Genomic DNA, 18,942 nt, shown 5'->3' on the forward strand with positions numbered 1-18,942 from the left:
CTTTCATAATATTCAAGGCTTTCCCGGATACTAAAATAAGCCAGAGACAAGCTCTCAGGGCCTCCAGTATCAGATCACTTCTACATCCATTAAGGCTTATCCGCCTTCTATCCCTCCTAAGACCAGTTTATTATTTGCCAATAGTATTTTAATTTACTCAAAGAAAAGGAGGTTCATCATGATCTTGCCAAATCATGTTATTTTTTAAAAAAATCTGTATAACCTAAACTTGGCTCAAATAATAATGTCCCCAAAAGGCAAAACCTGATACTGTTTCTCAAATTCAAACAACTAGTTTGGGGAAGGAGTTTGCTGGGAAGAAGGAGCAGGAGGGGGCTAGTTGATTTGTTTGCCTCATTGTCAATTGTGATATATCTTACCAAAAATGACAAAACTTGTAGTCATAAAAATAAACTCTACCCTTTGACCTAGTAATCTGAGCTCCAGATATTTATCCTAAAGACATAATCTAAACCAAAGAAAATGTGATACCGCAATTGACAATAATACCTATTGGCAATACTGAAAAAAATTATGAACTTCCCAGTCTAGTAATATGGAGGTGGTTATGACAGATGAATTCAATACATTATGAAGCCAATAAAATCATAAAAATTAAACTTGCAAGAAAAAATCCCATATAAGGTTAAGTGAAAAAAGGCAAAGCAAACCCCAAACTGGGTTTTAGGAATTCAGTAATGTGAAAATATATATGAATGAGCAAAAATGGAGTAATTTACTGTTAAGACAATGAAAGGAAGGATAATGTTTAAAAATAAATCCTTAAAAATACCTTCAAATTGTTATTTCTCTTTTATAATTTTTAAAACATCAACTCTTGGCCGGGCGCAGTGGCTCAACGCCTGTAATCCCAGCACTTTGGGAGGCCAAGGCAGGCGGATCACCAGGTCAGGAGACCAAGACCACCCTGGCTAACACGGTGAAACCCCGTCTCTACTAAAAATACAAAAAATTAGCCGGGCGTGGTGGCGGGCGCCTGTAGTCCCAGCTACTCGGGAGGCTGAGGCAGGAGAATGGCGGGAACCCGGGAGGAGGAGCTTGCAGTGAGCCGAGATGACGCCACTGCACTCCAGCCTGGGAGGCAGAGCGAGACTCCGTCTCAAAAAAAAAAAAATCAACTCTTTTGAGTAACTGCTCTAGTATAACTACTCTCATTTTCCTCTCCTAAGTTACTAAGGGTTTCAACTGGCTCTCACCTTGCATTGCCATTTAACGTATGTGGCATAACAGAAAGGGATACACGTAGGCCCTGGAGCCATACAGACCTCGAATACAGTCCCTTGAACCGTTCCCTCCAGGTTAACTCTAGTGGAATGAAACACAAAAACTACAGGTTCGTTTGATAAAGAATATGAATGTTTATAAACCAATATTCAAAATAGCTGCACACGTCTGTTTTCACTTGAATAAAAAAACACACTGTGACAAATTTTATAACCTTAAATTAAAATACATGAATATTAACATTTACTATTATATTTACACATTTTATTTACATCATCAACAAATCTGATGAAAAAGAGCATATGTGATTATTTTAACACAGCAGGTTATGACCAGTCTTTGAATATTGATCCAGGAATGTGCACTGCATTTAGTTAGAAAACATACTTTAACTTTTTCTGAACTCCTAGGGCATATCTATTCACACAAAATATCGCAAGGCCTCAGTTAAAAAAAAAAAAAGGAGCAGTTGTATTTAATCTTAAGGGACTACAAAACTGCCTTGTTTAAAAATATGAAAATTCTTATGCTATTTTTAAGCATATACTTTTATTTTTCACATCAAAATTACTTAATTGAACATTAAGCATCTAATAAAAAGTTATAAATATTCTATCACATGTGATACTATGCACTTCATGATTTGAAACAGCTACAAACTCGTTCTCATAGATGAGGTAGGGCCAGTAGTAACCCCATTTTACAAAGGAAGAAAATGAGATGTGACTATTTACTAGTGAAAAGGCTAAAGTTTAAATTTCATTTCTCAAAAACTACACCTTCTTATTAGCCTAATTTCTTTTACAAGTGAAGTGTTCTGGCCAGGTGCGGTGGCTCACACCTGTAATCCCAGCACTTTGGGAGGCCAAGGCGGGCAGATCACCTGAGGCCAGGAGTTCAAAACCAGCCTGGGCAACATGGCAAACCCCCGTCTCTACTAAAAATACAAAAATACAGGTGGCGCGTGCCTGCAGTCCCAGCTACTCAGGAGGTTGAGGCACGAGAATCCCTTGAACCCAGGTGGCAGAGGTTGCAGTGAGCCAAGATCACCCCACTGCACTCCAGCCTGGGCAACAGGGCGAGACTCCACCTCAGGAAAAAAAAAAAAAAAAAACCACAAGTGAAGAGGTCTGTTTCAAGCGGGGGTGGGGAAGTGTGTGATTGAGGTATATCTCAGAGAGAAAAAAGGGAATTACTTTCTACATTGATAATTTTTTTTTAATGATTAGGGTTTACCTGAACATGTCTGCCTAATCAATGGAAGTTACTGACAGAGGACTGCAAAATCCTTCAGCAAGACAATATTTTCTACATTTTAACTTTTCCTCAGGTTCACTGCATTTTCTTACTCAAAGATCTCAAAGTAAGATATGAATTATAATCCTGATGACAAACCAAGAGCTCTTTAATCCAGTGGGTTTTATTGTTCTACCTTCATTAAATTTGATACATATTTCCCCCCTCTGAGCATTAGGTAATAAAGCATTATAAAAATAAATTTAAAACATAAAACTAAATGAGATCTCCTCTCAGGTTCTTCTTTGAACAAAGATGTTTCTGTAAACACTTTTACACCAGTATCTTAAAATTCCAAATTATTCAAGTATCTCTTTAAACATATGGCTTCATATATTAATAAAAATTGAAGCAAATATGTGAAATCTTTAAATCCTCATCTGTAATTCCACAGATATCATTTACAAAAGCTACTTGCCTTTTTAAAAGTCTTCTCAATACTCTTTCTTGAGAACTAGAATTCCAACTTGCATTATTATTACTTGCACTGCAAATCTTTGAGATTCCTACTTGTGTTTTTAACTCCTATTATTTCCTTAATTCTCCTTTCCCTTTACCCTTTTTTCCTCTCTCATCTTTGCATCTTTGTCACATTCTGTTACAAGCTCACAGTTAAACACTAGGGCTACCCACAGACTCATTTTTATAAGAAATTAAAGGCATGGCAGTCTTCACTTCAAAAGTTAAATACAAGGCCAAATTCCCTTTCCAATAATGAGTTTCTTACATGTGTTCCCAGTGGAAAAAAAAAAAAGCTCAGCTGCTACAATAGAAACATACCAGCAAAGCAGATCCAAAGACGTGCCAATCAGAAACAAGCAAGCATAATTCTCATAAAGTTCTAAACTATACTCATGTTGAACTGAATTGTTTTAGTGATTCCAAGACAATACTTTACTGTTCCCATTCAGTTTAGAGTTGTTAGTAATATGCAGATTCATGTTGGGTATATGCAGCAACAGCTTCTTTTTTGTTGTTGTTTTAAATTTTGTTTTAAATTCCACTAACACTCATATTTATTATTTCAATTACTGTTCTTTCAATACAGTGACAGAGCTGTACATCAGGATCCATGCTTCCAGTGTCCCTGGACCCATTTTTATAAGATGAATCTTTACAGATTTGAGACCATCCACTTGGTTTCTCCTTTATTTGTTGAAGACCTACAACATAAGGGAAAAAAAACATTAAGGCCAAGAAATTTGGAAAGGAATTTGGCCTTTTTGTTTGAGATATTAAGATAACCCTTGAAAATAAGTTACCACTTACGTGTAATAATTGGATCAATGTCTCTTGTCTGAGTGGCAACATCAGAGGCACAAACTTGCCCTATTTGGATCAGCAAAGACATAATATCCTCATACAATGGAGGAAATGCTCGACAAAAAGAGACCAAACTTGGCAGAGTTGGCATAAAAAAAGCATACCGCTTAGCCTGTGTTAAAACTGTTGGAAAGAAATGAAACAATATTTTAGTTTACAAATATAAATTCAACACAGCTTATACAACATACTAAGGGGAACTATGCTCTGTGCTGGAGATATGAAGTTCTCTAAACACAGCCAACCCCTGTCTTCAGAAGGCTCACAATCTAGTAGTCTCAGTCTTTATCCAAGATACAAATTATTATGCACAAGTTTTGCGATAAGTACATTACATGCATTATTTCACTGAATTCCTACAATCTTATGAATGACCAAAGTACTATTATGGCACTCATTTTATATATGAGAAAACTCTTAAAAAAGGGTTAGAGAGGTTAAGAAACTTGTTAAAGATCACAAGCCAGTTAGTGGTGGGGCTGAGATTGAATTCAGGCAGTGTAAACTCTTAATCACTACAAATAATTATAACAGGACATAAATACAATGAAAAGAAAAATAACAGGGTATTATGGAAATATTATAATGAGAAAGAATACTAAGTTAACTATGCCGTAACATTAAGGGTTGAATTATAGTTCATATATTTTAAAGTAGTTTATTTTCAGACCATTTTATTCTACAAACCAGAAGGTAGTTAAAATATCAGAATATGTTTTAGAACTTATGAAGACATCTAATACATTTATCTTTCATTTATACATATGATGATATTTTTCTGGAACTCTGAGCATTTGTAATAAAAGAACATTTGTTATCTACTGATACAATTACATTCTGAAAGTGTATTTGTTTTCCATTTATAAAATACAGAAAGCTTATATTTACAAATCTATATATATTCATTCACAAAATGAAAAATACAATTTGCCTACCTATTCATTCCCACTACACTATAAATCACATTTGTAAACAGAAGTTTTCAAAAGAATTCAAAAGATGGCATAAGTTAAACTAGTATTTAACACATATTGTATCATACTGTCTCAGAGTGACAGAAAAAACATATTGCATCACTAAATGCAGAAAATATAGGAACTATAATAATTTATGTCAGATGTTTGTTGATGTTGATTGGCTACATACCTGTTAACAAAGTTCCCATGACATTGACAGCTAAACGAGCCACACTAAGTGACTTTGGTAATGCATATTGTATACACAAGTGAGAAAGCAACTGGATAGCAAATATCTGCAATACAAAATCCAGTTATTACATGTTTCTCAAGAATATCTTTAGGTATTAAAAATTATAAAATGTTTTGTATAACTAGTAAGACTGGAGAGAGAGATCAATTGTCCTAAAGCTCCAAAATGCTCATTACCTGTTTCTCAAGTTCTGGCTGTGCAATAAGCTCAGGTATGAAATCTAGACAGATGTGCATAGATGGAATACCTGCGACCGTCAGAGGCAAAAGTTCACATGGATAACCCTATCTCAACAAGAAACGGGAAAAAAGTCAGAAATAACTATAAAAGTACAGATAAAAATACAAATGAAAGATTTCATTTCCTTTCTGTAAAAGTTGCTCAGAAGGCTATAGTGCCCTATATGTAACCTGGCATTTCACTTTTCTGATGCACTAGAATAGAGATTAAACTATCGAACATTTCATTAGGTTAAAAAAAAAACAACTAAAAATCTGGATTTTTCTCCATATTGCAAAAGCCCATCGATCATTTGTGTTTTCTCTGGTTTCTAAATGATCCCTGTTAATATAGTATTCAAAGCCCCCAAGAAAAATAAAGTTCAAACACAAAGCATCATTCTTTGGAAACAGACCTGAAAGTGAACAAGCTTAGCAATGTTGGGATCTGCAATGTACATTTGGTGCAAGAGACAACAGATAAGGCACTGAACTTCTCGAAGGTTACAGAGCAAATTGTCTTCTCCTTCCTCCATTCCCTTATTTGGAGCGCTGGTGGTAATAACACTTTGAACATTTCTTAACAAGCTATCTGGATTGACACCATTTGCTTTCTCCTCTTCAGTAGGTAGGCAAATCTCTAAGAGAATCTGGACAGCTGCACTATCCTATAAGCAAAAAAACATAGTAAAAGTAAGAAGTTTCTGAGAAGTTAAAAAACAAATCAGATTTTATTTTCACATGAACAGATATGATAAAATAACTAATTTCTTAAACACACATACACAAAGAGGTACTTCTAAGAGCAGAAGTGAGCAATCTGTAGAGCAGTGGTTCTCACCTTTTTAGGATTATGAACCCCTTAGGAATCTAAAGAAAACAATGTACCCTCTCCCCATAAAAATTAACATACATAAACAAACATCATTACATAATGATATCGCATATCTCTAAAACAGATCCATGGACTCCAGTTTAAGAATATCTACTAGAAGAGTATTATGAATTCAGTTACATCCAAAACAGGCCCTAGGCAAAAATGACTTCTACCAGAATGTCCTTTCCTTCCTCTTAATCTCCCACTTTTCCCAGGATGCTATCCTGATTTCCCTTTTTTTCAACCTGTTTAAGGCTCTGGTTTCACAAGGAAAGAGTCTACCTTACCATCCATTCCACCTGCACAACTCATTGCTCAGTATACAGGCTTGAGCATCATTGCACAGAGCAGTAGCTTGAGGGGTAATGGCAATACACTTGAGGCCCCTATATATAAAGGAGAGCTAAAATCACTCTCATCTAGCAGAAAGAAGTAAAAAATAAAAATGAATACATGACATCCACCTCTGATACACAGCTACTGCCTAAGGTAGAGAAAACAATTACTTGAGCTAAGTGATTAAGAACTTATAAAGTGAGGTTAGACTACTTTATAATCATGGTTCTTGGGGAAAGGAGTTTTTGGTTACTGTTATTGTTATTGTTATTGTTTTGTTTTGTTGTTGTTGACTCAGGAACCAGAGTGCCTAGGAGTGAATCCTGGTTCTGACATTTACTAAATGTGTAACCATGAGCAAGTCACTTAACTTCTCTGGGTCACATTTTCCTATTCTGTAAAAATGGAGATAATACTCTATACCTCATAGGTAGGTTATAAAAATTAAATGAGCTAATATATTTCAAGAACTTAGGCTAGCACCTACCATATGGTAAGCATTACACAGATGTTAGCTTTTATGATCTTCAATCCCTTATCTGAAACTCCTAGGAACAGATTTATTTTATTGATTTATTTTTGTTGTTACTGTTGAGATGGAGTCTCGCTTTGTCGCCCAGGCTGGAGTGCAGAGGCACGATCTCAGCTCACTGCAACCTCCGCCTTCTGGGTTCAAGCCATTCTCCTGCCTCAGCCTCCCAAGTAGCTGGGACTACAGATGTGGGCCACCACGCCCAGCTAATTTTTGTATTTTTAGTAGAGATGGGGTTTCAGCATGTTGGCCAGGCTGGTCTCAAACTCCTGACCTCAGGTGATCCACCCACCTTAGCCACCCAAAGTGCTGGGATTATAGGCATGAGCAACCATGCCCGGCCAAAAAACTTTTCTAAATATAAAGTTGAACTGCTTAGATTGTCATGGTATTTATCACTGCCTGACATTATACATGCACTTGTTTTTCTGTTGTCTGTCTCCATAATTTGACATTTGATCTTAAGAAACAAATAACTAAGGATTTTGTCTTCTTCACCACTATATCCCCAGTTCCTGGAACAACACTTGGCACACAGTAGGTGTCCCAGTAAATATTTGTTGAATGAGGCCGGGTGCCGTGGCTCATGCCTGTAATCCCAGCACTTTGGGAAACTGAGGCGGGTGGATCACCTCAAGTCAGGAGTTCAAGACCAGCCTGGCAAACACAGCAAAACCCTGTCTCTACTAAAAATACAAAAATTAGCCAGGTGTGGTGGCGTGTGCCTGTAGTCCCAGCTACTCAGGAGGCTGAGGCAGGAGAACTGCTTGAACCCGGGAGGCGGATGTTGCCGTGAGCCAAAATTACACCTTTGTACTCCAGCCTGGGTGACAGGGCGAAACTCTGTCTCAAAAAACAAAAAAACAAAAAAAAATGTGCTGAATGAATAAACATATAACTCTAAACTCAGAATAGGTAAACACTTAAATTTTATTAAAATATAAATCTTATTTAAATGGTTATTTCATTCATATCATGAAGATTATTCCTGATTTCAGAAATACAACATATCTGACATTCAGGAGCAAAGGTAACATCATTGTAATAGATTCTATAATAAAAGAAATGCACAATATGTCACCAATGTACATGGAGGGCACAATGTGCCATCTATTGAAGTGATTACACTAGTAATCACTTCAAGAGAATCACTTCAAGAGAAGCCCTTGCTCTTTTTGACTAAATTTTACTTTAGCAAAATTTACCTGAGCGGCCAGTAATGCATTTTTCAATTCTTCTCTGGTAACTTCCGGAGCATCAGTTTGTCCAACTAAACCGATTGTATTATTCTGGGAAGGCCTATCTTGCTCTGTTTCCTTCAGATGAGCACTAAGGTAGGCTTTAGATGCAAGAAGATATCCATTCAACATGTGTAGGGTAATATCCATCAGTGGGGGGCATCTAAACAAGGAAAGCAGAAAAGAAAAATATATCAGAAACAATATAAATTTATAAATTAGCCAGACCATGATCAATTTAGTTTAAATGCTGAGAAAAACCTGAGTAGTACATAGTAACTTTTCCCACTAAAATATTCATTCTCAAAAGTTTAATATATGTTTCTTATTCTCCGTATTTCAAGATTATATAAATAGTATTACTTGTTTCATCTTATCAGCTAAAGTCAAATATGTATAATGTAAATTCTAAAGAAAAGATGACCAGGTGCGGACAAAACAATAATGCATGAAGAAAAACTGTAATATACGTACAAAAAGCTGATATCCTTTATAGATAAAGAGCTCTTTAAGTCAATAAAAAATATAGGCTAAAATATAAAGAAGAAATAAAATGGCCAGTAAATACTGTTAAATGTCCAATCTAACAAGAATATAAATTAAAATGGGAATCTATTTTCACCTATCAAATTGGAAAAAATTATATAAAATAGTGCAGGAAAGTATATACTATCAAACACTGCTATGGAATGTAAACCAGTGCAGCCTTTCTACATAGTAGAATGAAAATATGAATTAAAAGTCTTGAAAACGAGCACGACACTTTTGCCCCAAGAATTCCATTTTTCCATGTTCTAATGAAATACTCAGCATGGGGAAATGCACATAATCACCAAAGCACTATTGATAATAGCAAAAAGTAGAAATAAAATATCCTAGGGGATTGGGTTAAGCTAGCTCTATAAAATGGAATACCATGTAGCCAATTAAGATAAGAATATAAACTAGGCACAGTGGCACACAACTGTAATCCCAGCTACTCAGGAGGCTGAGGCAAGAGGATTGCTTAAGCCCAGGAGTTCAAGACCAGCCTGGACAACATAGCAAGACCCCAACTCAAAAAATAAAAATAAATTTGAAATAAGAATATTAACATGAAAAAAGGTTCACAAGTTGTTAAGTGAAAAATCCAAACTACAAAAACATTAGATACAATTTGATAGCAGAATTTAACAACTTCCTTAAAAACTGAATCACCTGAGGTGATTCAGGTGTAAGCTCACCTATTTCAGTGGATTTTTAACAATGATAAATCATTTTTTCGAGAAACAGCTCTTTTCTAGAAGTGTTATTTATTGTGGTTTTCCTTTTATTAGATACTTAACATCATTTACATATACAGTTTGTTCTTCTGATTCCTATTTCTTATGAGACCTTAATCTTACCAAACCATATTTAGCTAATTTTGCAGATTTTGTCACTTCGAGAATGTCATCCCTTGGTTGATGACAGACAAGTTTAAATATCAAGTGTATCCTACTTAGTCTTTCTTACTAGTTTCTCTCTCCTCTAATCCATCTAGCACAAAGCATCTTTTCCTAAGTGATAACCCCAACCACATTAGCCTAATATTCAAGGCCCTCGATAGCCTGACCCCAATTTAACTTTCCAACTGTAAAATGTTCTCTTTTCAAAAATAACCCTCTTCACGCCTTTCTCATTCTTGCTTCTAAACTTCTGCTCATACTAGTCTTTTTCTCAAAGTACCTTCCTTGACTCCCTGACCCCCATCTTTATACTATTAGATGAACAAATATTCACCTAAACCCTATGTCCACTCTTCTTTTTTTAAGTTTAAATAAAGCGGTGGGAGTGAAGAGGGAACAAAGAAATCTGTACCTGATTATGATCAATCAGTTGTAAATACCACTGCACTCGAACCAGCCCTAACTCCATTCTTTAAAACATTACCCATGTCCCATCTCCTCTGCATCTTTCCTGAACTTTTAAGAACATTCATTTACCACACCATTCATCCACATGACCATATTATGTAACTTATCATGTATCTATCTTATGTCCCATGCAGATGATAATCACTTTAAAGGAAAGCCCCTCAACTTATATATTTTTGATAGTACTTATCATAACAACTGTGACTCAAAGATTAATGATAGGAATTAACTAAATTCTACCTTTTGAGATGAAGCCACTTCAAAGCAATGCTTAAGTTTAGCAACTGGTAAGGATTTAGAGCCAAAAGTGGAATCAATGAAGCTAACATCACTATTGTGCATGCCAAAAAGGTCACAGTTTTAACGCAGGTAACGGTTCACAAGAAACCAGTTTTTTAAAAACCTTTTTAACATGAGAACAGAGATAGTTATTCTTTACTGGTCTAAATTGTGAGAGAGAAAAACCACTATTGGTGGTACCAAAACCAAGATTGGCATTTCTCTAAAGCTAGGTTTTATTAATCACATACTAAATATTAAAATGAATATACATTTCATGAATAAACACAACTAAAAAAAGACAAAAAAACTGCACAGGTCACACTGCCTACTTATCTGCAAGAAAAATTAAAATATAAGTTTAAACTGAATTTCATCAATTTCTTTTGACTCTCCAAAGTACAGCTCTATAATAAAAATGAAACTCAAATGACATGTACCTGTGAACCCTCTGATCACACCTTAGGACAATGAGAGGATCTATCATCAGGTCATTCTGAGTATACTTTTGTTGTCGTACAAACTTTATTGAAGGCTGAAGTGCATTAACCGTCATTACCCATAGCCTGATGAGAAAATAATCACATGTTCAAAATAGTTTTTTATATAATTAAAATCTGTAGCCATCCAGTCCTTTCTTAGAAAGTTATATTCAGTAAATAATTAGAAAATACATATGAATGAACTTTGAAAAAATTTAAGCTACAGACATCTAACCTATTATAATATCTCTTTAAAAAAAAAACAGATAAAACAGTAAACACAAAGTAGTTTCAGAAACGTTCACAGTTGTAATGGAATAATCATGGCATATAAAATTAAAACCTGAGTTAAAACCTTAGTTATAGCATACTTGCTATATGACTCTGTGTGAGTCACTGAGGCTCTCTAAACTGTTTCCTCATCTGTGAAATAGAAACGACATAGTACCTGTAAATGAAATAAGACTTGCCAAAACAGATTCTGTATCTAGTTCCGTAAATACAAGTCACTATTCTGGATTTATCATCATAAAGTCTCCAAGTGAGATGCCACTTTGAGATTAGACATTAATAGATTATAAGTGGTTAGTAAAATGACTGCACATTATAATTACTAAGGGTTATGCAAATACAGAAGGTACTTGATCTTACAGTGAAGCCCAGGAATCCACCAGAGAACTTCCCCCTCTTAAATATGACTGTATAAACAAGGATCATCAGACACTTAAAGCTTTTACTTTGAAAAAGATTAAAATATACAAACAGAAAAAAAGGAACTCCAAACAGAAAATGTAGGGATAAGGAGAAAAAAAAATTTCGAACTATTAATATCCTAAAAGAATAAAGTATTTTATACATGAAACAAGAAAAAGAGGCATTTAAGAATATTCAGATAACAAACAGCTCTTAGAATTAAGAAGAACAGGGCCTGACACCATGGCTCACATCTGTGAAATCCCAGCACCTTGGGAGGCTGAGGCAGAAGGATAGCTTGAGCCCAGGAGTTCAAGACTAGCCTGGGCAGCATAGTGAGACACCATGTTTACAAATACTAAAAAAATTAGGCAGGCACAGGGGTGTGCACCTGTAGTCCAGCTATTTGGGAGGCTGAGGCAGAAGGATCGTTTGAGCCCATGAGTTTGAGGTTACAGTGAACTATGATTGTGCCACTGCAGTCCAGCCTGGGTGACAAGGCAAGACCCTGTATCTAAAAAGTAAAAATAAAAAATAAATTTTTAAAAAATGAACTAGAATTCCACACTTAGGCTAAATATCAATCACATATGAGAATAATTCAGCATCTCAAAAAAGTTAAGTTTACCACACTCTTTCTCAGGAAGCAAGATGAGTGTGTGTTCCATTCACTAAAACGAGGATATAAACCAAGAAAGAGAAAAATATGGAATCCAACAAAGAAGAGTAACAATAGCAATTTGTCCCAGATGGGAACATGAAGATGGAAAGCTCTAAAAGGAATGTCTCCAAGAAAAAAAAAATAGTGTTTCTTTTGTTTTTTTTTTTTGAGACAGGGTTTCAGTGGCACGATCTCAACTCACTGAAGCCTCGATCTCCTGGGCTCAAGCGATCATCCTGCCTCAGCCCACCAAGTAGCTGGGAATGCAGGCATGCAGGCACCACCATGCCCTGCTAATTTTTGTATTTTTTGTAGAGATGGGGTTTCACCATGTTGCCCAGGCTGGTCTTGAACTCCTGAGCTCAGGGGATCCGTCCACCTCGGCCTCCCAAAGTGCTAAGATTACAGGTGTGGGACAGTGCACCCAGCCAAAAAAATGTTAATGATACATTATCTGATGTGCTATGATTAAGTGTAAAGTAAATTTCCCCTCAATAATGAAGCTTGGGGATGAATTAGTTATTGGTTATTGATACCAATTTAAAAAACTGAGCAAATGGAAAAAAGGTATTAACTAACCCAACGTATATGTTGAGTAAGGGGGAGGGCACTTGCATAAGAATGAAATTGTAATTAAAGGATTATCACATAGCTCAATTATGAAATCACTTCTGTAGTCATAATAATATGCATTTGAAATATTGCTTTAACAAAAATTTTAATATACCTGTGTTGCAAGAAACAGGAAAAGGGGCAATGTGTATTAGAAGAAGTGGGACTCACAGGAGGGGAAGCAAGTAAGAGAGCTAACTAACTTTCACCTTGTAGAGTAGAAAATCAACAGATAATTTCTAAATTGGAAAATCAGGAAATTACAGTCATTATAAGAGATATATGGGGAGGCTATAAATACCAGAATAAAAAGATAAAAGAGATGAAAATAGTTGTCTCTGGGGAGCTAAAGTCTAAAATACAAAGGTGTGAGGCAGACCTTATATACTACTTAACTTGTATACTATTTATAGCCCAGTAGTCTGGTTTCTAGACCTGTCCAGGTGTTAAGGATCCAATCTATGAACCAGCAGAGACCCAATGACTAAAGACAAACTTTGCTGCACACTGAAATCACCTGGGGAATCTTTTAAAAAGTACTGACGCCTGACTCCCACTCACAAACAGCCTGATTTAATTGGCATGGGTTCCAACCTGGGGATCAGTAGTGGTAAAAACTCTCCAGGTGATTTTAATGTGCAGCAAAACTTGGAACAACTGCAAAGATCCAAGATATAACAGTGATCTAAATCATAATTAGCCACAAATAACTATACATGATAACTCAATTTTCAAGAACTTCCTAAAGTTAGAAATACTGTAAGGTTTCTATTTCAATAAAGTTTGCTTTACTTAAAGATATAACTACTATTTAGTAGTCTTAAGAAAGGAGATACATTGTCATATAGTCAACAAATACTGCTATGAGTGGTCTTGTGAAAAATTTTTTAAACAATTAAATTTAGGTTATTGTATATGATCACTGCTATATAATTATCTATGACATGTAACAATACACTGAATTTACCTTCTAGGCATCACAGTATTAAGAACCATCCATAGTTTATTGACTGTTTGCAGAATTCTCCGTGGAACCCCTGAATTCAATAGCTGGCTCATATTGGATGTTAACACTTCTGCATATGGTATAAGTTCACTGGCAGAGAGTAGAGTCAAGTGTTCTATAATCTGCATCACTTGTGTGTGATTTACTGGGACAGCTGAAAATGCTAAAAAGAAAATTTAGCAATCATAACCTAAATTCTATACAGTTTATCAAGCAGGAAGTAGTATTGTTCTCTCAGACTATAGACCAAACAAATCAAGAAAACAATGTGGCTAAAAAGTAACTATAGTTACTTGCTATTGTTTCCTACAGAAACCTAGGTACAATTTCAACTAAACTTATTAAAATAAGGGCCAGCTGGATGCGGTGGCTCACACCTGTAATCCCAGCACTTTGGGAGGCCAAGGCGGGTGGATCACTTGAGGTCAGGAGTTCGAGATCAGCCTGGCCAACATGGTGAAACCTCCTCTCTACTAAAAATACAAAAATGAGCCAGGCATGGTGGCAGGCACCTGTAATCCCAGCTACTTAGGAGACTGAGACAGGAGAATCACCTGAACCCGGGAGGCGGAGGTTGCAGGGAGCTGAGATTGCACCAGCGCACTCCAGCCTGGGTGACAGAGCAAGACTCCATCTCAAAAAAATAAAAAAATAAGGGCCCTAAGAAAAATTCATGCAAGTGTAGTTGTTCTTTCATAAAGAACAAAAATACCTTTTTTTAAAAATCACATTAATAGGATAGGCATGGTGGCTCACACCTGTAATCTCAGCACTTTGGGAGGCTGAGGCAGGAGGATTGCTTGAGTCCAGAAGTTCAAGACCAGTCTGGGCAACATGGCAAGACCACATCTCTACAAAAAGTAAAATAATTAGCCAGATGTGGTGGTGTACCTGTAATAGCAGGTACTCAAGAGGAAGATCCCTTATGCCCAGGAGACAGAGTTTGCAGTGAGCTGTGTTCCTGCCACTGCACTCCAACCTTGAGCCTGGGCAACAAACCCTGTCTCCAAAAAAAAAAAAAAAAATCACTTTACTGACCCAAAGACTAATCTTATTTTCTTGGTGATTCAGACTGATCTTATTTTTTAATTTATTTTTTTCATTTTAGAGATGGGAGTCTCGCTATGTTGCCCAGGCTGGTCTTCCCCCCCCCGCCCCTTGCCTTTACCAATCAAGAGCCCAGGATGGTTTTGAATTCCCGGCCTCAAGTGATCCTCCTGCTTTGGCCTACCAAGGTGCTGAGATAACAGGCATGAGTCACTGTCCAGCCCAGACTGATTTTAAAAACAGGACTGAAAGAGGAAAATATGCTGAAGTATTGCTTTTGATAGCTAACATTTATTTGAAAGGCTCAAACTTGAAATTTTCCTCCAGGTGATCCCCTTATAGGATGTAAGCACCCAGAAGATTGCTGTTACTAAAAAATATCTAGAACTATGCTCTCCAATAATCACTAACCACATCTGGCTATTGAGCATCTGAAATAACTAGTCCAAATTGAGGTGTGTTATAAGTGTAAAATACACAACAGATTGCAAAGACTAAGTGCAGGAGTCTTAGTGGGGGGTAAAATATCTCATTAAAATTTTAATATTGATTACATGGTGAAATAATATTGGCAGGCCAGGCACAGTGGTTCATGCTTGTAATTCCAGCACTTGGGGAGGCCAAGGCAGGCAGACTGCTTGAGCCCAGGAGTTTGAGACCAGCCTGGGCAACATGGCAATCCCTTCTCTACAAAAAATACAAAAAGTAGCTGGGTGTGGTGGCATGTACCTATAGTCTCAGGTACTGGGGAAGCTGAGGCAGGAGGATTGCTAGAGCCTGAGAGGCAATGAGCCAAGATTGCACCACTGCAGTCCAGAGTGGGCAACAGAACAAGGCTCTGTCTCAAAAAAAATAAATAAATAAAAGAAAAGAAAAAATATTGGCCATATTTGGTCAAATAAAATGATTATTTAAATTAGTGTTGCCTGTTTCTTTTTACTGGAAAGTTTATAGGTGTTATAGCTCACATTATATATAGGTGTTATAGCTCACATTATATTTCTATTTTAACAGTGCTGATCTAGAAGAACATTCTCCATTATATAGTCCTATTCCACTGCACATATTTCTTTTTTTGAGATGGAGTCTCACTCTGTCACCCAGGCTGGAGTGCAGTGGCACAACCTTGGCTTACTGCAACCTCGGCCTCCCGGATTCACACCATTCTCCTGCCTCAGCCTCCCGAGCAGCTGGGACTACAGGCGCCCGCGACCAAGCCCGCCTAATTTTTTTTTATATTTTTAGTAGAGACGGGGTTTCACCGTGTTAGGCAAGATGGTCTCAATCTCCTGACCTCATGATCTGCCCGCCTCGGCCTCCCAAAGTGCTGGGATTACAGGCGTGAGCCACCACGCCCGGCCTACACTGCACTTATTTCTAACCAGTTTAGAACCTTTCTAAAACCACACCACCTTTTTAGTGACATAATATAGGACCTATGAGAGAAAAGACACAAGCACATCAGAAAGAAATGGTAAAAATTCCTGGCCAGGCACAGTGGCTCACGCCTTAATCCTAGCACTCTGGGAGGCTGAGGCAGGAGGATCACTCAAACTTACAAGTTTGAGACCAGCCTGGGCAACATGGTGAAACCCCATCTCTACAAAAACTAAAAAAATCAGCCAGGCCTGGTGGCTCACACCTGCAGTCCCAGCTACTTGTGGGACTCAGGGAGGAGGACTGCTTGAGCCCAGCAGGTGGAGGCTGCAGTGAGCTGAGATCACACCAGTGCACTCCAGCCTGGGTGACAGAGAGAAAGACACACACAAACACAAAAGGAAAGGAAAGGGAAGGAGGAAAGGGAAAAGGGGGAAAGGGGAAAAGGAGTAAAAGGGGAAAGGGGGAAAGGAGGAAAGTGGGGAGGGGAAGGGAGCATAAAATTCCTTAAACGCAAAGAGTATTTTATACACTTAAAATACATTCACCAAAACATTGTTATATCCACGGGAAAATTCTGTATGATATAAGATTTCAATTAGCCTACCATCTCGTACTACAAAAGGGGTTAAAGGAGTATCAATAATTTACTATACCTTCTTGGAGTTGTTTGGGAGAATGATTTTTAGCATTATTAGTCAGGAGCATTCGCCGTAGCAGGGCATCAGTCCCTGTGATTTCTTCTTCACAAATCCAGTCATCCACAATACATAAATGTGGGTAGTTAGTAGCAAGGAGACGTAGTAAAGCTGAATGCAACCCTTGAAAATTTACAGAAAATCAATTGGATTCTTCATGCTCAAACACCAGAAGCTTCCCCACCCCTCTCATTTTTATCAAGCCATCAGCCCACAAGGAAAGAGGGTTATGCTCTAAGTCAGTGTTTCTCAAAAAATGATTATTAGATGGCGGGGCGCGGTGGCTCACGCCTGTAATCCCAGCACTCTGGGAAGCCGAGGCGGGTGGATCACCTGAGGTCAGGAGTTCAAGACCAGCCTGGCCAACATGGTGAAACCCCGTATCTACTAAAAATACAAATATTAGCCGGGCGTGGTGTTGGGTGCCTATAATGCCAGCTACTCAGGAGGCGAAGGCAGGAGAATCGCTTGAACCCGGGAGGTAGAAGTTGCAGTGAGCCAAGATCACAACATTGCACTCCAGCCTAGGCAACAAGAGCAAAACTCCCATTCAAAAATAAAAAAAGAATGATTAGAGCACCACCAGCATCACAAGCTTGGGAAGCTTGTTTCATGTGCAGAATAATGAATACTATCCCAGGTGACTAGATCAGAAGCTCTAGAATGGAGGCCTAGGAATGTGCACTTCTTGTGCATGCAAACTACAGTTTAAGAACCTCTCGACAGTCATTTGATCAAGGGAAACTGCTTAAATGAAGATCCTGAAGTAATGTGATAAACAGTGAGCTGGGAACTACTACTTATAAAGAAAGTTTTCAACTTTCTTCCACCCCACCCAACATAACAGTCTCCTAAAGTTGTTTGACATAGCAATGGTTCAAGAGTTCAGGGTAGAGGAAAGAAAAGGAGGAGAAAAGAATGTCCATTTGGGGACTATCATATATGGTTTGGAAAAGGTTCTATTCAGAAATACTGATAGGCTTCTGTAGAGAACATGCCCTTTCCTCCAACCCTGTTGAGAATCATTGCTATAGATATGGTAAAATTAAAGTTGCCCACTTTGAATACCTGAAAGGTCTCAGGTGCTTTATGTACGTTTTCTCATCTCTCCCTAACATTCATACAAAGTAAGCAATGCCTCCATTCTACTGTAAGGAACAAACAATGCTGAAAGACATTTATTAATATTAACAACCCTAAAGTCACACAGCCACATACGTCAGCCAAGAGAAGCAGTACTGATGATATCCACAATGGGGGGCATTTTTTCTTGGTTCAAGAAGTATTAAAGAAGACCAAAAGAAATGGGAAAACTTGTTACCAAATCAAAGCCTTATTTATAACATTTTACCTATACCACAGTTTGACTATTCATGACTATTAGGTACAATGTTAATAATGAGAGGCCGCATGCGGTGGCTCATGCCTGTAATCCCAGCACCTTGGGAGACTGAGGGGGATGGATCACTTGAGGCCAGGAGTTGGAGACCAGCCTGGCCAACATGGGGAAACCCTGTCTCTACTAAAAATACAAAAATTAGCCAGGCGTGGTGGCACACGCCTGTAATCCTGGCTACTTGGGAGGCTGAGGCACAAGAATTGCTTGAACCTGGGACGTGGAGGTTGCAGTGAATCAAGATAATGCCATTGCACTCCAGCCTGGGTGACAAGGCAAGATGCTGTCTCAAAAAAAAATTATGACACCATAAAAATGCCTATTTAGTTAATGAATTAACGAAGTACTACTATGCTAAGTGCTTCGCACATAAGTACCTAATAAACATTGTTGCTACCATACTATTATCATCATAACAGTAAGACTACGCAGTAGTAGTAGGAATCAAAGTACTTTAGATCTAATTATCCTCTTATTATGCAAATCAAATGATACCACTGCTTAATCCCAGTAGAAACAATA

The 18,942-nt window shown here is 37.5% G+C and overlaps 1 protein-coding gene across 3 annotated transcripts in view; it reads right to left on the bottom strand.

Annotated features, from left to right (window-relative positions):
• Positions 1 to 1,355: 1,355 nt before the first annotated feature.
• Positions 1,356 to 18,942, bottom strand: part of INTS2 (integrator complex subunit 2) — a 62,460-nt gene continuing 44,873 nt past the window's right edge. For all 3 annotated transcript variants that reach the window (XM_024235612.3, XM_024235614.3, XM_024235613.3), the window contains exons 17-25: positions 16,983 to 17,147; positions 13,864 to 14,065; positions 10,889 to 11,014; positions 8,242 to 8,437; positions 5,708 to 5,959; positions 5,250 to 5,357; positions 5,011 to 5,116; positions 3,811 to 3,987; positions 1,356 to 3,704 (exon numbers count right to left, since the gene is read on the bottom strand). In XM_024235612.3, coding sequence (XP_024091380.1) covers positions 3,535 to 3,704; positions 3,811 to 3,987; positions 5,011 to 5,116; positions 5,250 to 5,357; positions 5,708 to 5,959; positions 8,242 to 8,437; positions 10,889 to 11,014; positions 13,864 to 14,065; positions 16,983 to 17,147 — 1,502 coding nt within the window. In that variant the 3' untranslated portion in view covers positions 1,356 to 3,534. The remainder of the gene's footprint in view (positions 3,705 to 3,810; positions 3,988 to 5,010; positions 5,117 to 5,249; positions 5,358 to 5,707; positions 5,960 to 8,241; positions 8,438 to 10,888; positions 11,015 to 13,863; positions 14,066 to 16,982; positions 17,148 to 18,942) is intronic.

The sequence above is a fragment of the Pongo abelii genome, chromosome 19 (assembly GCF_028885655.2).
Source record: "Pongo abelii isolate AG06213 chromosome 19, NHGRI_mPonAbe1-v2.0_pri, whole genome shotgun sequence".
Taxonomy (NCBI): Eukaryota; Metazoa; Chordata; class Mammalia; order Primates; family Hominidae; genus Pongo; species Pongo abelii.